Source organism: Amblyomma mixtum, chromosome 2 (assembly GCF_055824585.1).
Source record: "Amblyomma mixtum isolate Tamu chromosome 2, ASM5582458v1, whole genome shotgun sequence".
Classification (NCBI taxonomy): Eukaryota; Metazoa; Arthropoda; class Arachnida; order Ixodida; family Ixodidae; genus Amblyomma; species Amblyomma mixtum.
The window spans coordinates 201,574,414-201,592,325 of NC_143013.1; the positions used below are offsets into that span (position 1 = coordinate 201,574,414).

Sequence of the window (17,912 nt, forward strand, 5' to 3'; positions counted from 1 at the left end):
ATAATGCTTTAAGATATTTGAATGTTGTGGACCAAGATTGGTCTCCTGGAGACATAGAGCTAGAGGCATCACGGACCCTAGAATATGTGTGATATCACTGTAGTTCCTTAACATTCCTCTACAGTTCCATTGAATCGCAAATATCATGTTTGTTTTTTTGGGTGTGAATGGAACTGAAGGAATTTACTGTTCTGGGCCCGTTACCGGGGTTTTATCTTTTCTTCGCTCGTGAGAGCCGGTCCGCCGCCGTAAAGCGGGCGGAGTGGTAGTTGTATCCATCACCTCACCAGAGGTGCTGGAGGACCGCGAAGCCGCGGATGTGTTGGTGTCAGGCCTCCCCCGACGGGGGGAAGTCCTGCGGGATGCTGGCCCATGGGCCGGCACTCCCTGGCTTGGAGTTGGCAGAGCAGCCTTGGCTGTCTCTGCCTGGGGCGTTGATGGCACTACCACAGGCGCGGTGGGAGTGGCCGCGGCAGATGCCGGAGTGCTGCGTGGTGCACCGCCCCTGCGCGCCACGTCAGCATAGTTTGGTTTGGCTGTGAAAGAGAATGTATTTGTCAGTGCAAAACGCCTTCTGGCTTCTTTGAATGAAATGTTTTCCTTGGTCTTAATGGTGATGATTTCCTTTTCCTTCTTCCAGGACGGACACGCCCTGGAGTACGCAGCATGTTCTCCTTCACAATTAGCGCAGCGTAGAGCTGCGTCGCATTCCTCAGAATGGTGTTCCTTCGACGCGCATTTCGCGCAAGTTTTGTGGCCGCGGCAACTCTGCGATCCGTGGCCAAACCGTTGACAATTAAAGCACCTTCGGGGGTTAGGGATGTAGTGTCTTACATTTACTTTGAGGTATCCAACGTCGATGGTTTCGGGCAATGTGCATGTGTTAAAAGTCAGGACTAGGTGTTTGGTATCTATTTCTTTGTTGTCCTTGCGGATCTTGATTCGATATACATCAATGACATTTTGCTCGGAAAGCCCTTCCAGCATTTCTTTCTCGGTAAGGTGTAGAAAATCATTTTCTGAGATGACGCCACGGACAGTGTTGAGGGATCGGTGTGCAGTGATCGGTGTGAGGGTGTGAGGGATCGGTGTGTCCCCAATAGACACTATGTTACAGAGTTTGGTGGTTTGGACATTTTCTCGGAGTTCCAGCAATAAATCGCCACTGGTCATTTTGGATACTTTGTAGCCGGGGCCCAAAGCTTCTGTTAAGCACTTCGATACCATGAAGGGGGATAGAATTCTGGCCTGTTTATCTTGAACTTCACTGTGGATGACATGGAATTTGGCAAATGTTGGTTTCTTTTTGGAAAAAAAGTTCTCTGCTTCGTTCCGCACTCTTTTAAGAGAGCGATCAGGTTTGGAAAGGGGGGGAGCCATAAAAAATTGATGTTTTTCGGTCATGGTGCCAGCCACCCACCATGGAGTCCAACAAGGGGACGCGACAGGAACTTGAAAGAAAGTCCTGCCCACGCCAGCTGTACACCTTAACTATAACCTAATATGACTCAACACAGGGTAGTTGGTCACACACGGTTAACCCTCGCCGCCAGGAAAAAGAGGAAAAAACCAAGAAGGGAGGATACAGGAGAGTTGTAAGAAAGGAGATAGGAAAGTGAAAGATGGAGAGGAGAACAGGAAAAGGCGACTGCCGATTTCCCCCGGTCGGGTCAGGCCGGAGGTGCCGTCTACAGGAAGCTGGGGCCAAAGTGGTGTGTTGCCTCCGCCGAGGGGCCTTAAGGGTCCAAACGCTCGGCATCAGCTCAACCACCAGGATCCCCTTTTCCCCGGACACGGCGATGCCACGCACGGCTAAGCGCGGATGCTCGGGTCCGTGGTGACGCATTGTTCACCATCATCCCCCTGCGGGGATGTCCCTGCGGATGCTCGGGTTAACCCCGTGGTGTCGCCACTCACCAACTTCTGCATGCTGCAGACGCCTCCCTGCGGGGAATGATAGACCATGTGAGAACGTATAAGTATCTAGGTGTATGGCTAAGTGAAGGAAAAAAATATCTGGAAGAGCATGAGAGGATTCTGAAGGAAAAAGGAATTCAGACATTATGAAGCATAGAGCACTATGGAACTATAATAGGTATGAAGTGGTTAGAGGGGTGTGGAAGGGAATCATGGTACCGGGCCTCACATTTGGAAATGCAGTCCTGTGCATGAAATCAGAAGTACAGTCAGGGCTAGAGGTCAGACAAAGAAGTGTAGGAAGGCTAGCCTTGGGAGCCCATGGGAACACTCCGAATGAGGGAGTCCAGGGAGATATGGGTTGGGCGTCGTTCGAGGTTCGGGAGGCCATCAGCAAACTGAAATATCATCAGAGGCTAACTCAAATGGAGGAAACAAGGTGGGCAAAAAAGGTGTACAAGTATCTGTACATGAAAAGTATTAGCACAAAATGGACTAATAGAACCCGAAAGCTAAGAACGAAGTAGTTACGGGTGAGGGATGGGACGCAACAAAAGACTAACGTGAAAGCGGAGGTAAAGGAGACGGAAAGAAAGATGTGGAAAGAAAGAATGCAGGAAAAATCGGCGCTAGGCATATATAGGACACGAAAACAGGACATCAAAAAAGAGCGATTATTCGATAATTCGCGGGGCAGTTCACTGCTTTTTGAGGCTAGGACAGGGACTCTGAGTACAAAAACGTATAGGTCCAAATTTGAAGAAGTGGATATTTTGTGCTCTGCTTGTAAAACGGAAACGGAGACCATAGAACACTTGGTTCTGAGGTGCGCAGAACTCCGCCCAGCCCTCCCAGAGGGGACAGCAACGACCATAGAGATAGCGCTGGGATTTACTGGGGAGGACGGGCGAGTGGATGGGAAAAGCGTGGCATTGACGAAGGGGAGGTTGGAGGATTGGTGGCGGAAATCAAGGGAGGCGTGAATTTCGAGGGTAAAAGGATAGACAGATTAGATATTGTAAGAGCGAAAGGGAAAAGAAAGTTAAATTAACAATGGGGTAAGTATAGGCTAGGCGGCGAAAGCTACCGCCCGGTACAAAGGGTAAAGCCATTATCATCCAGCCATCCATCCGTTCAAAAGTGAACGGCCGTATCGCCATCGACATCACCCGCCGTTGGTTCGGCGTCTCGTGGTTTTGCGTTGCACGTGCGTACGCTGATGTTTACTCTGTGCAGCCGTGCCAGCCGTGCGTTCAGACAGTTCTCTGCGTGTGACTGCAGCAATCCCGCGATCCGCAGAAATGCCCGGAAAGTGCAAATTTCAAAGCGCGTGGCTCAGTAACAGCGCCTACAAGGATTGGGTGGCACCAGATGCTACGAATCCACATCGAGCAAAATGCAAACCATGCGGGAAGTGCTTCGACCTGGTTGCTATGGGCCAGTCTGCACTGAAATGCCACATGAAGAGTGCAAAGCACAGCGCCTATATGAAGAGAGCAGCGGCAGGTTCGGTGCGCGAGTATTTTTCCGCTAGCGCGAGCGCGCGACCCGTAGATACTCCATCGCAGTCGTCTGACGTCAGTATCGCGTGCAAGGTAAACGAGCTGGTGACAGATGCCGAAATTTTATGGACGCTGAAGTTAGTCACATCCCACTGCTCCTACAGATCGTCGTCGGAAGTAGGCGAGTTGTTTAAACGCATGTTTCCTGATAGCGAGATCGCTAAAGGCTTCTCATGTGGCGAGAAGAAATGTGCTTACATAACCTGCCACGGCGAGATCGCTAAAGGCTTCTCATGTGGCGAGAAGAAATGTGCTTACATAACCTGCCACGGCCTCAGACCTTTTTTTCTGTCATCGCTGCAACGAGATATAGAGCGGTGCGAGAACTATGTCGTACTTTGTGATGAGTCTGCTAACGAATGCCTTCAAGAGAAGCAAATGGACGTGCACATAAGATTTTGGGAAACGTCCAGAAAGGTGGTAACGAAGTACAGTCTAGCCCGGTTATAATGAAGTCGGCGGGAATCGGAAATCACTTCGCTATATCCGCTACTTCGTAATATGCGGACTACGAAAAAAAACTGCAAACATCGGCATACCGATTTATTGCTGCTGAAAGAAGTCGTCCAGCGTCCCCTGAACACGTTTCGCGAGTGCGGACTTCAGGATTGCAGCTTCCATACCATCCAACTGCGAACCAAAGATCTGGTCGAACTCCGGACTCCCGAGGTACATCCGTAGCGTGTCAACAGCTGCGATGGCCGCTGCGGAGGTGACAGGCTTAGGGGCACAACTAGCATCGTCGCATTCGCTGTCGGAGGCGCTCTCCGCCAACACTCTAAGAACTGCTACTCCTGCAGTAAGAGTAAAAGAGCCTCGCTACTCCTGCAGGCCTCAATCTACTCCCTCTACATACGAGAAAGAGTGAAAGCGTCTTTTCACTCCTCTTCAAAAAAGAGTAAAATGGCTTTTGCACTCCTGCATGCCCTGAGAGAGTTCGGGGCTTGTTTTACTCCTCCACCAAAGTAACTAAACAAATGATAACGTTCATGCGGTTCTGCGGGCGGCACAATAGATAGCATCGCATACCGTAGCAAGCAACTGGTATTATTTTGCTTATGCCGCAAAGAAGAATCTACAGCGAGGCAGTTGTTCTTCTTGCTGTGAGAGCTCGCCATGCATTCCTTCAAATTTGTGTTTAACTGTATTTTCGCGGAAGTACGGACACATCTGACTGGCTTTCTATAGGATCTCTCATTAGATGCAAAGGCTTTGGGAAACAAATATAGGCTTTCTTTGGTCACTGAGTCCACCCCGAACGTCGGCAAAAGTCAGGGAACTAAATACAAACGCTATGTAAAGCAAGCTCATGCCCGATGCTTGCTGAGGGCATGCACCAACGACATCAGTTTTACTTAAGCGATTCGCACGAACGGGGAAGAATTAATGCGTCGAAAACATGCACATTTCCGTGCCGCGTGAGTTGGATATGGTTAGATATGACGGGCGGTAAGTGGATATATATGAAGCTTTATCTTGCGACTGGTTTTTTATACTGTGCATGGGTTAATCGTCTGTATACATACCTATAGCGGCAGCTTTCTAAAAGCTGCGACATCATGTATTAGCGGCAGGGCGAGGTAAATATTTTCAAAAGCCCATCAACCACGCGAATCCCAAGTATTTATGACATTTTTTTTTTCTCTTAGCGTCGAACATCATAAATTGCGCCGCAGTTGTTTTCTGAATTATTCAAAGTATTCGGCATCGAACTCATTCACTTATCTCATGAAATGTATCATTATAAGGCACGCAGAGTAATATTTTTTAGACACCTCTTCGGGTAGTTGCTCACAAAATAACATAACTAATGATTCCGCAAATTTAGTACTCATCATGCTAGTCTGACACTTAACCACTTAATTATTTACTCTTTTTTTGCATATGAGAAATTGCTTTTAGTACAATATTCTCCTGCAAATGTATTCAATTAGAGTTTGTCAGATTTTGAAATAAAGTAATAAGAATCATTTCCAATGCATTTGTGATTGCCTGATTACATCTCGCTCAGAAAACGGCTCTATTACCATAGACAATTAACCCACATAAAATGTGAGCATCATGCTCTGAGAACAGAATAAAATCTAGGTGTTCCTATGCACACAGTATGCCTGGTATAACTCACAATCCAAAGGCTTACAACAGTGTGCGTGCTGAGAAACATATTTCAAAGTGGTGATTGAGGAGGTAGCCTCGATATGCAATACATTGTGATGAGCATAGTTGCTTGTTCATACTTAAATTACAGACTATTTCGTATCTTTATTCATTAATTATTCTCATTGCTTCAAACTCAGTCTGCTCAACGTATTGTATGTAAATTTCTTTTCATGTTATGTTATTGGCTGTAATCCCATTTATATACATTTTTAAACGTTTACTTATGTGTGCACTAACATGCACATGTACGCAGTTATGAACACTACAGAGCCTAATACCCTCATCTGTTTTGTGTCTGACTTTCCTGTCAGAATGCAAAAAGCTCACTAGGGCTGCGATGTGTGTGAACTTGACTTGCCCATACATTAAAGCTTCGTCAAGCTGCCTGTATAGCACTCGTTGTGTTCATCCCCACTATTTCTCTATGTCATGCATGATGGTGCACTGGTGCAGCTCAGTCGAGCATTTCTTCTAGTTTATATGCTAACTTGAGCGCTTATGTGCATGTGTGTGAAGAGACAGAGCCTAATACCTTCATTTTTGTCTCAAATTCCATCAGCATCTAAAAAGCTCCATTTGTTCTGGCAAACTGTGTGGGTGCTTGATTGCTTAATTGCCCAAGCAAAGTTAGGGAAATATTTGCAAAGCTGCCTGTAGTGGCATTGCCTGGGCTCGTCCCAGCGACTCTTCCCCGTCTTGTCTGCTGGCATAGTTTGTATGTTTTCGAGCATATCCTCTCATTTATATGATTATTTTTATGCCGCATAAGCTTTTATGTAATTTATCTATGTTGATATATAGTCTCCCTGTCTGAATAAGAACAGTGCTGAATGATTTCTGACTCGTTAAAAAATACAAAACAGTGTTTTGCCTTTATCTCAGTAACAATGATTCACGTGCTTAAGTTTAGCAGGAAACCTTTAGCAAACCTTTTGCAGCACTTAGGAGGGCAATGATGGTTAAAAATAAATAGCTCAAAGCGTTTAGTACTACTGTCATGTTTTTTGAAGCAGTATGTGCAGCATCAACAAAAAATGTCACTGAATTGCTAGCTGTGCAAAACTCAACATGAAATTACTTCAAGTTGCAATGCTTCGACATCAAAAACACTATGTTTAATTATTTTGTTCAATGAAAACATTTTATTTCAAAAAACAAGAGTGCAAGTTCAGCAATGAAAAATGACATGTACACTTCAAGAAATTGCAATGTAGTAACTGATAATCAAGTTCAATATTTGAAAAATGTTAGTAATAAATATACAACAGCCTCTTATTTGAGTGGTGTTAACTTGTGCACGTGGCAATTACAGGCTTTTCATCTGTTCTGTACCTGTGCCATCATTAAAAGATTTCACATCGCGGCATCACTTCCGCTTGAAAATAAAGGTCCAGTCGCTGTGGTGAAACTTCTTGTCCAGAATGGCTGATGAATAATTCTTCTTTTCTAGCCACTTGATAGGAGTAGCGGTGCCGCCTAAACTGCACCACTCTCAGTGGCACCATTACAAGGAAAACTTTTTGCTAAGTCATATATATGGAGTCCACAAGGGCAAACCTAGGGGGCTCTCCTTTTGCCATGATGAGAATATCTTTTCTGTACGTTGAATTATCCAACGTGGCAGATGTTGCTTGCCAGATTTGCTCTTCCCCGACCATGTCTTGGAGCACAGCAGGGAGATCATTGTGCTGCACTTTTTTCGCACCAGTAGATGCCATGTTGCTGCCAATGCTCAGGCTGTTCAATTGATATGATTGAAAGAGCTGATGCCTGGCCGCCAGTGTCCTGCAAATATTTCTGAAATTCATGCAGCGAGAAGCCAGCTTTTTGAAGTACTGGTGCTTGGCTTCAAAACGCATGCACCAGTACTGTACGAGTGGCCCAAGCTGGCTGATCATTCTTGGGTAGTGCACCATGAAATGCATCTTGGGCGTTATGCCCGAGTTGGGATATGTGGCCACAAAATGCTGCATGAACTGTTCGATCTTTTGCTGAAGATAAGGCAGCCATGAGACTGGCACCTCTTCAGCCAACACCATATCACTGATTTCTCGAAATTCCAGATAAATTTCCCAGTGCTGGTTGCGCTCAGGTATCTGAGATGAAAAAATGAAGGGCAAAAGCCTTAGAAGGCACCATTTCTGGGCTGCTGTACCTTTCAAGCTTCCTTTTGGAGACAAAAAAGACTGCGTTACAGGTTCTGGTCGGTTCTTCCTGTCATTGTACCCGTAAGAAAATGTACTAACCTTGTCTAGGTCATCCATAGACAGCACAGAATCATTTATAAGGCCACTGACAACACTGCGAAGAACATGAGATGCAGTCCCTTCAAAGATGTCATGCATTAGATCAGGTGGCAGCTGATTGCACACTGAGAAGTACTTCAAGGACAAGAATGGTGAAGGCCCACTAACACCATACATACGCTTCAGGTCTTCATTCACGGCAATGGATGCAAGATGTTCTGCGTGAATGTCATCTGTACGCAAATTGCATGCTGACTCGTTGGTTATGCATTGTATGTCTTCAGAATGTGCCATGCAGAAACGGCAGATCCTCCCCCTTGAAAACGAACCACTAAATCCACCTATACTATGCATCGAGAGGTTGTCTCCACAAAAAGCAAGCACCACAACTTTTGCTTGAATGACACCACTTTCTGTTTGCAGTGTGAGGCCTTCACTTTCTAGCCGCTGCAGATCATTTATTAAAGGTGAGAAAACCTTGTTGTGGCCATGCCTGTTCACATCTTTGAACCGAGCTACAAGCACAAGGTGAATGGCTTTGAGTTGTGAGCGATAAGCAGCAGGAATGTTCAGAATAGTAAAGTAGACAAGAAAAAGCTTATGTAGGCCTCTCTTGGACCCTAAAGGATTACAAATTTCAACTTCATCAGCATACATAGACAAAAAAATAGTATCCGCTTCTGAAGTGGTTAGCACGTCCTTCAAGTTGTTTTTATAGATTGTTCCATCTCTGAAATCATTCAGGATTTCAGTGCCTTCCTGGTAATGTGATGCAGATGACTGCGAAGGTGAAGGGTAGAAAACTATGTTGGCAATATCCGGCACTTCAAGGACATTCTTCAGCACTCTTGTTATTGGCACATACTGAAACGTTGGTACACTTTGTGGGGTGAACTTGTGCTGTTGTGGTGCTGTGTATGGCATATTCTGCTTGGCAAACAGTTCTCGGGTGTAACTGGATCGACAGCACGAAAACATCTCGTCGACAAAGTCACAGCTGAGGAGCTTAGTAATCTCTTCATTCAAACTGAAACTTGGTGGCAAGTAGTTTTGAACTGCAATAGAGAAACCGTGCAGCGTTTCTTTCAATAGGTACCTGAAGTCGGCGAAAACATTCTCTGCTGCCGAGTACGGGATTTTGTGCTCTTCCGTGAGTTTAAAGAAATATGAGCACAGTTTCTTTGGCATTCGAGCAAGGAACTGCGCGAAAGCAGCATCTCCGCTTGCACGACGGTGGCTTTCAAGCGACGCGTCGTTATAGACTTCATCAGCAGTGACGTTACTGGTGTCTGCTGAAGGCGGAGACTGTTGAGAAGGCTCTGCTCCCACCTGGTCTTCACTGCCGATATCCGTGCGGCTACTGTAGGCATTGCCAGAGTCTTGCGGCAGCGCGTCGATGCCAACAACGCTCCGGTGACATCGGTAGACATGTTTTTTCAGGGAATCAACAATGACGTACGTTTTTGGGCACCCCTCAATACCGCACGTTACGCGGAAGTTCGGCTCCCAGCTATGCGCGTCACGAATATGCGCTAAAAGAAGCATGTACTTTGTGTCGAAAAACGCACATTTCTGACAGCGATACAGCAGCACCTGCGGCGGAGCCGCCATTTTGAACGCGTCTACAATTTCTCTCTTTCGCTTGTATCTGGCCTTGGCCAAATGGCCATGGGCGCGTGTGAAAGCTTTTCTTTTTTTTTATAACTTTCTTTCCCTTTTCCTTATGTCTAATGGCAAACAGCACGAATAATAAAAGAAAAAGCTTTTCTCCCTCTATCTATCTGTCTATCTTCTTTCTCTATCTATCTCCGGCATCCGTCGCGCTGGTAACTGTAAAACATACGAAACTGCCTACCGCTCTTTCAAACTTTATATCTGAAGTTTCAATAACCATAACCGTTTTAATTTTACTAACTGTTTATTCAATAGTTTGAACAGAAGTCTAGTAACTTGAATTGCATCATAACATTTTTTCATCATAATTTCCCATTTTGCGCGGCGTAACTGCGGCTCTGCTTACTCAACTTTGATGCCGCGCTGGTTGTGTTGGCTGGTTTCGCGCGCGTTTTTCCCCGCTCTCTCCGCTGCACCGTTACCGCTGCCGTTACCTGGCAGCGCTGGCTCGGCCATGGCTATCCAATGCCTCGTTAGCCGCGGACCTTCGAACTTTTTGATTTCCGTGTGCGGCACCAAAAGAAGTGACCTGCAAGTGGCTTTTAAGGCGCACTCGTCGTTGAAGTCCGTGGGTGACAATGCGATCATTCAGGTACGGTTCGTTGACTTTGTTTCACAACTGAAAGTTCTAAATGCGCGCGAAAGTGTATTCTGCATTCGCACGTATTTTGAAAACTCAATTTTTGCAGCGTTAGGTTTTCGTAATTGAAGCTATAGCATTGCCGCCACAGAATCCTGCGCGTTAACAAAGCGCACATTTAATTGCTAGGTATATTGCTTCGGTATACCGCAACCAGTACGCGTCACTGTTTCGAAGGAACTGTCGCAAAATTGCTAATTGTGCAAGGTAGCTTTTCTTATAAATCCAAGTGCTCTCTATTTGCTTTTTCCTGAGCATATTCACCGGCCGCTTCAATTCTGAAGCGTTGGTGCTACAAGACATGCATACGCGGAAGCTACGTTTGTGTCTAAAGCGCCTGAATTTTTGAAAGCGCAGCTCTGAGCAGTTCTCGTTGTCATAAATAAGTGCAAACAGATTTGTTCTGGAAGTGCTTTAACCACAGTTTCTTGCGCATGAATTCTTGTGCATTAATTTTGTGACAGCTGCTGATTTTTTTTATCATCGCGCACATACACCGGCCTTTACTGTCACACCCGAGGGAGTAGTGGTATGGCCAGGGCATTAGTTTTATTCTTTCCACTTTCAGGTGTACAGCAAGGCGTTCGACACGCATGTCGACGTCGACGAGAACACAGTATTAGAAGACGGCTGCAAAATCAGGGTAGTTGATATATGTTTGGTTGCTGAAGGCACCCCTTCAGACGAAGCCGCAGGAAGCTCGTAAGTGTCGCAAGTGTGTTCTCCTTCCGCAAGCGTTCTCAAAGATTGTGCTACTACCACTGATGTTATCAGCAGAAAAGTTTTGTTGAGATAAGCGCCACTTTATTTGCCTGCATATACTGTACAACCTGATGAGGCAAATAACAAGTCGTTTAGGAGCCGCTTTCTTTTTGTGATTTTTCCTGTTTCGATTACTTCGTCAGAATTTGCCTACTTATATTAAAGGGCAGAGCAACTAAATGTGCTGGACAAGTTCACACTGGGACAGAACTTGCCAGGTAGCAGGGCGGCAGAAATGTAGCGTGCCATGGGTATCACCTGAAGTGGGGCATATGTACCATTTCAGATAAACCTATGTAAGCAGCCTAAGAAAGTCATATTTGTCACCTGCACTCTTTCTTTGTGCAAAAGAGCTACTACAATTAAATGTCTATCCTGAGGTGAATGTAGTTGTGACAAGCAAAATGATAAGCTCAGTCACAGCTCCACAGGTGCATGACCTATCACTGTGTGGTTTGGCATGAATAATGCAGCTCAGCTGCTACCTTGTGTGCTGTGTGCATGTGGGTTAGTTATTGCTGTCACTTTTTAATCTTACATGAATTATTTATGCTTGCGAATGCATAATATGGTTAATTTGGTTATTGTGAGGACTGATATGTTGCTGTTGCGTTTGTGCAGCGTGTGGCTCTGGAATTCAGTGCAGACTTCTCCAACACTTCCTTCCAGCCAATGATCAGTTTGACAGCATATTGTCACTTGTTCAGCTGAAAGCGGCTGAATGTGGCTTTCTGCAAGGCACAAGCTGCAGAGAGAGTTTTCTTCTCAGCCACTCATGGGATACGGTTAATTAAGGTGCACCAACGGGGCAACTTCGTATTGTGAAGCATGAAAGAACGAAAGAAAAGGGCCATCGCTTAGTCGTTTACACTTTTTCTCAGCTTTCCTCTGGTGTCCTGCAGTCGAAATGCATAAAATTAAACATCTGATCGGGGCAGTAGAGATTTTGTTCTATCACAATCTATATTAACATGGCAAAAATGCATGGGCCCCATTAGGCTCTGTGCATTTTCCCCCTTCTATTGTACAACTGGACAGCAAGTTTCTATGTTAACAAGGCGGAAATATATTGGAAAATTTGGTTCCCAGAAAAACTGTTCGTAGTTTAAGTTGTCCATATTAATGGTGGTCGTATTAACAAGGCACGAGTGTATATGGCTGCGTGAGCGTAGCACAGCTGTGTAGCATCAGTCACTCATGTCTTACTTTGCATTGTTGTCACTACGGGTGGCCACTGCTATGAGGTTGTCATGAAGGTTAAAAATGCCTCTACCATGGCAGATGCATCATTGTGGAAGCATTTGAGAGGGCACAATAGTAAAAGTTATTTTAGTATGTTTCAAAAGTGCTGTGGAAAAAAGCTGGTATATTTGGAAGTTGTACGCACACAAGTTGAGTGGCTTGTTAATGTAGCTGCTTTGTTTTACAATTTAGAAGCACTTTTTTGTTGCAGTCATCTGCTGTTTCCTATATATTGTGCTTTGAAGCCTTTTGTATACAAGGTGTTTCACCTGAGACTGTACACAATTTTTAAAAATAGGCTTTTTGTGTTAGAAGCGCGCTTTTTTTTTCGGCATACCATTGTCAGCGGTGTAGTACATCAGAATACAGCTAGGATATGCTAACTACCTGGCTGGCTCACCCATATTGAATAGTTAACTTGTTAATTATTGCTGTTAGGCTCCTTATTTATTGACAGGCGTGTAGTCTGCTGTAAGTAATGTCCATATCAGTTTTTAGAATTTCGAAGATGCGGCTAACCTCACCGTTGTGGCCCAACAAATTTTGGATATTTCGACGAGTTAGTGCACTGCAGAGGTTGCTTTGTGTGCAAGCTTCTCAAAAGTGCATGGATTTTGAAGTGATGTAGCCAAAATGTGATGGGCAACAGCGTCAAGGGTAACTGTAGTTTCGAAATTCTAAAACTGATATGGGTATTACTTACGGTGGGCTACATGCCTGTCAATAATTAAGGACCCTAACTGTAATAGTTAAAAGATAACTATTCAATATTAGTTAACCAGCCTGCTAGTCGGCATGTCTTAGCGATATTCCAATATACTCCACCGCTGACAATGCTGTGCCGAAAAAAGCGCTCTTCTAACTCAAAAAGGCAATTTTTAAACTTTTTTGCAGTCTGAGGTGGACCACCCTGTATGCACAGTGACCAGCCCAAGTGTACAATCGTCAGCACGCTTAACACGAACGCTGGAGCACGTGCCCTCCACTGACATTAGCGCCGCTGGGCGCTGGCCACTGCGGCTGAGACAATATTAAAGTGGAAGCAGGGCACGAGCTGTCTCCAACTTCCAGAAACACACCATGCAGCATGGTCTTGGACTCAGCGCCCAGCGCTCAGGGGCTGTGATACCAGTGAAGGACACGCAATCCAACGTTCGTGTTAAGTGTGCTGACGACAGTACTCATCGATTGTGTCTAGCCAGAGTGCCTTGCTCACAAACATATACAGTAACAAGAAGGCAACTGTGATCAAGTTATATATGTCTATTGTCATAATAGCCATCATGGTCCTGTCTGTAACCTTTATTCTGTTTGCATTTTCCATTTCTGATTTTGTTTCTTTTTCCCTTCATGTGGCTTTCTGTCTAGGGTTGCCTCGTTCATTGCAGTGTCTGAATGCAATGATGAACCAGAGATAATGGCTGCATCATCAGGAAACCATTATCAGCAAAAAGCAATGGTGCCATTCACTTTTCCAAGGACACCAATTGACATTAGAGCTCAGCTGTCTCTTTGCAAGCAGGGCGACGTCCCTTATGCTCTACGAAAGCGTATCGTGGATTGGCTGTGGTTTGAGATGTCATCATATACATTGTTAGTTAGTTATATTGATTTTTTTATGGCGCAAAAGCAACTGAGGCTATGCTGCGCCAAACACAAGGTTAGAGTTTTTGTTAATGGTGAAGCTTTTTAAAAATACTTAGAGTTTGTTTAAAACGTTGGCTTCCTTGAGAAACCTAAAAATACATGAAATGTCAACGAGTGCTCGATCACCTAAGAGTAGCATGGGGTGTAATGGGATGCTTTCCCTGTAAAATGTTGTGAAATATTTCTTTCTTAGTTCTTCTAGTTTTATGCATGAAATTAAAATGTGGTTCACTGTGAGTTCAGCACCACACATTTCACACAGAGGTTTGTTTTGTTTGGCTAGCAGAAAGTTGTGCGTGAGGTGGGTGTGTCCAATGCGGAGCCGACATAAAATAACTTCGGTAAAACGTTCTTGATGCCTACATGATTGCCATTCCCCTAAAATTGGTTTCACAGAATGTAATTTGTTGTTTACGTGATCTTGCCATGCGGCCTGCCACTTATTTCTGAGTTTACTGTTGATAAACTTTAAGCAATCCCTGCGCGGTATGCTCACTTGTTTTATTTGGCCATTCCGGGCTTGTGCAGCGCATACATCTGCTTTTTCATTACCTACGATTCCAACATGGCTAGGAACCCAGCAGAATTTAATGTTATGTTTTTGTTTTGTGATTTTAACAATGTTATGTATGATGTTACCTATTATGGGTTCAGCAGCATTTCTGGAGTGCAGTGCTTTGAGCATACTCAGGGAATCGGTGTAAATGATGCTATTTTTGATATTCTCTCTTACTATTTTTTCCACAGCTACAAAGATGGCATAACACTCAGCAGTAAAAACCGATGCGCATTCTGGTAGTCGCATTTTCTGTTTGTTTTTTCCTTGGATTACTGCACTTCCAACGTGACTTTCTGTTTTTGAGCCATCGGTATAAAATTCAATGTAAGTGTCATACTTTTCTTGTAGTGCAAAGAATTCCTGTAATATGTACTCATTTGGCGTTTGCTTTTTATCTAAATGTGTCATTGTGAGGTCACATACTGAAGGCAGGCTGTACCATGGTGGTAAATATTCATTCCTTTGTGCAATATTCGGTAGGGCATCTAGTACTGTTAGCTCTTCACATTTATCTTTAAAGCGCAGCAGTAATGGTCTGATAGAATGTGGTTTGTTGATGAATAATCTTTTAGATGGGCACTTGGTGACGACTGGATGGCAGAGATGTTTCGGAAGAGAACGGATTTTTAAGACATATGAGCATGTAAGGGCGATTCTTCGATCCTCAAGAGCGGCTTCATTAGTTTCAACGTAAAGGCTAACTACTGGTGATGTTCTGTATGCTCCAGATGATAGGCGCAGACCAAGATTATGAATGGGGTCTAATCTTTTTAAGTAGGATGCTCTTGCCGAACCATATACTATGCACCCGTAGTCCAGCTTGGAGCGCACCAGAGAGCAATATATTTGTAAAAGGCTTGCTCTATCGGACCCCCACCGCTTCCGTGAGAGAACTTTTAAAATATTGAGGACTTGAGAAGCTTTCTTTTTAAGGTTGTTAATGTGTGGTAGAAATGTGAGTTTCTTGTCGAAAGTTAGGCCTAAAAATTTGTGTTCTTGTTTAATTGGTAGCGCAGTGTGATTCAGGTATAGACTGGGATCGACCTGTAGGCCTCGTCGCAATGAGAAAAGAACAGCTACTGTTTTTTGAGGAGAAAATTTAAACCCATTTATGTCTGCCCAAGCACCTAGTTTATTTAGTGTGATTTGTATTTGTCTCTCACAGGTTGATATGCTAGAGGACGTGCATGCTATTTGTAGGTCATCTACATAGACTGAATACATTATGGACTTGGGTATTACTTTAGCTAAGGAATTCATTTTTACTATGAAGAGTGTCGTGCTTAGAATGCACCCCTGGGGTACGCCGTTCTCTTGGGTGAAAGTCATGGAGAGAGTTGCTCCTAGGCGGACTCGGAATGTGCGGTTAGCCAGGAAGTCGTTCAAGCAGTTCAACATCCTGCCGCGGGTACCTAGCTCTGCTAGGTCACGGAGGATGCCGAACTTCCACGTAGTATCGTAGGCCTTCTCCAAGTCGAAGAAGACCCCCAATACAGTGCTGCTTGTGGATGAACGCCTCCCGGATGGTGTTTTCTAGACGGACAAGGTGATCTGTGGTCGAGCATGCTTTTTTGAACCCACATTGGTGTGTATCTAATAGTTGCCGAGATTCAAGTATGAAGGTCAATCTAATGTTTATTACACTTTCGAAAGATTTAGCAATGCAGCTGGTGAGGGCTATTGGTCTGTAACTGCTAGGACTTGTTGGTGGTTTTCCGGGTTTGAGAAAAGGTATTATGACTGCTTTTTTCCACTCGTCAGGTATATTTCCAGTTATCCAGATTTTATTAAAGAATTTTAACAGTGCCTCTACAGCAGCCTCAGAGAGATGTGCAAGCATAGCGTAATGCACGTTGTCTGGTCCCGGTGCTGTCTTTTTGCCAGAAGATAGTACCTTATTTAATTCTTGTAGTGTGAGAGGCTGGTTATAATCCTCATGAACACCTGCTCCAGATGGAAATTTTTGTTTTTCAGCTATTGCTTTGTGTTTCTGAAATGTGTTTGTGTAGTTGGATGAGCTTGAGATCTCAGCAAAATACTCGCCCAGTATGTTGGCCTGTTCTTCTAAAGATGTTTGTGTCCCGGGTGCTGTCAAGAGAGGAAGTGTGAAAGGGGTATGGTCACCAGTAAATTTACGAACTTTTTCCCACATTTTCTTTGATGTTATTGAACTATTTATTGAGGAGACATATTTCTGCCAAGAGGTTTTCTCTGCATTTCTTCGCACATACCGCGCTCTGGCTTTTGCCTTCTTAAAGGTGAGTAGGTTCTCTGCAGTGGGATATCGACGCAGAGCGCTCCAGGCTTTCTTTTGTTGTTTTTTTGCTAATGTGCATTCTTTTGTCCACCACACTTTGTGTTTCTTTTGTGCAAGTCCTGTTGTTTGTGGTATAGCGAGTGTTGCGGCCGATATGTTGCATTCAGTAAACTTATTATTAATTTCATCTGTGCTAAGGTCGTCACAAAATTCCTTTTCCAGAGTGGCACTTTTTGTAAAGAGTGACCAGTCGGCGAGCTGAATTTTCCAGCGCCGTGGCCTTGTGGGGATGATTGGAGTGGACGATGAGAGCCTGATGACGGTTGGTAAGTGATCGCTGCCCATGGGGTCATTTAAAACATCCCATTTAAAATCGTTAAAAAGTAATGGTGATGCGAAAGCTAAATCGAGAGAGCTCATTTTGGCTGAGCTTGGACAGCAATATGTGGCTTTTCCCGTATTTAAAAGACAGACATTATTCGAAAGTATAAAATCTTCGATTGTTTGGCCTCTAGAGTCACAGCGTTCGCTTCCCCAAAACGGAGAGTGAGCGTTAAAATCGCCAACTACCAGAAATGGCTCCGGCAGTTCATCGATCAGGCCTTCTAGATCTTGGCATGTTAATGTGATGTGTGGGGGAAGATATACAGAACATATTGTTATGGTTTTGTAGCTGATGACGCTAACCGCAACCGCCTCAAGTTTTGTTTTCAGTTTGATTTCTTGAGCCGGGACGCCGCTTTGGATGATGATTGCGACGCCTCCCGAGAGTCTATTTGCATGTTCGCGATCACGCCAAAAAGTTGTATAATGTTTTAAGATATTTGAATGTTGTGGACCAAGATTGGTCTCCTGGAGACATAGGGCTAGAGGCATCTCTGACCCTAGAATATGAGTTATATCACTGTAGTTCCTCAACATTCCTCTACAGTTCCATTGAATTATGAAAGCCATCTTAGTTTTGTGTTTGTACTGATTGAAAAGCTAGATCAAGTTGTTTATGGCCCCGTGACTCGGGGCCTGTCTTTTTTTGACCGATCCAGGGAGCTCCGCCGACCATCCGACGTGGACGGTGAGGGGCTGCCCGGGGTCGTGTCCATCGCCTCTGCAGAGGCACTGGACGACCGTGCAGGAGGCACATTGATTTTTGAGTTAGACCTCGACCTGTGGGAAGAGGTCTTTGGGCCCGCCGACCCGGGGGTCTGCGTCCCCTCCTTTGGGGTAGGCGGAGTAGCGTGAGCTACTC

The 17,912-nt window shown here is 44.7% G+C and overlaps 1 protein-coding gene and 1 pseudogene across 1 annotated transcript in view; both read left to right on the forward strand.

Moving 5' to 3' along the window:
- The first annotated feature begins 3,189 nt into the window (after positions 1–3,189).
- Positions 3,190–17,912, forward strand: part of LOC149362233 (uncharacterized) — a 43,414-nt pseudogene continuing 28,691 nt past the window's right edge.
- The window catches only part of LOC149362234 (uncharacterized), a 34,910-nt gene continuing 25,372 nt past the window's right edge, over positions 8,375–17,912 (forward strand). Inside the window, exons 1-2 of the mRNA XM_089567476.1 lie at positions 8,375–8,430; positions 13,572–13,796. Coding sequence (XP_089423602.1) covers positions 8,375–8,430; positions 13,572–13,796 — 281 coding nt within the window. The remainder of the gene's footprint in view (positions 8,431–13,571; positions 13,797–17,912) is intronic.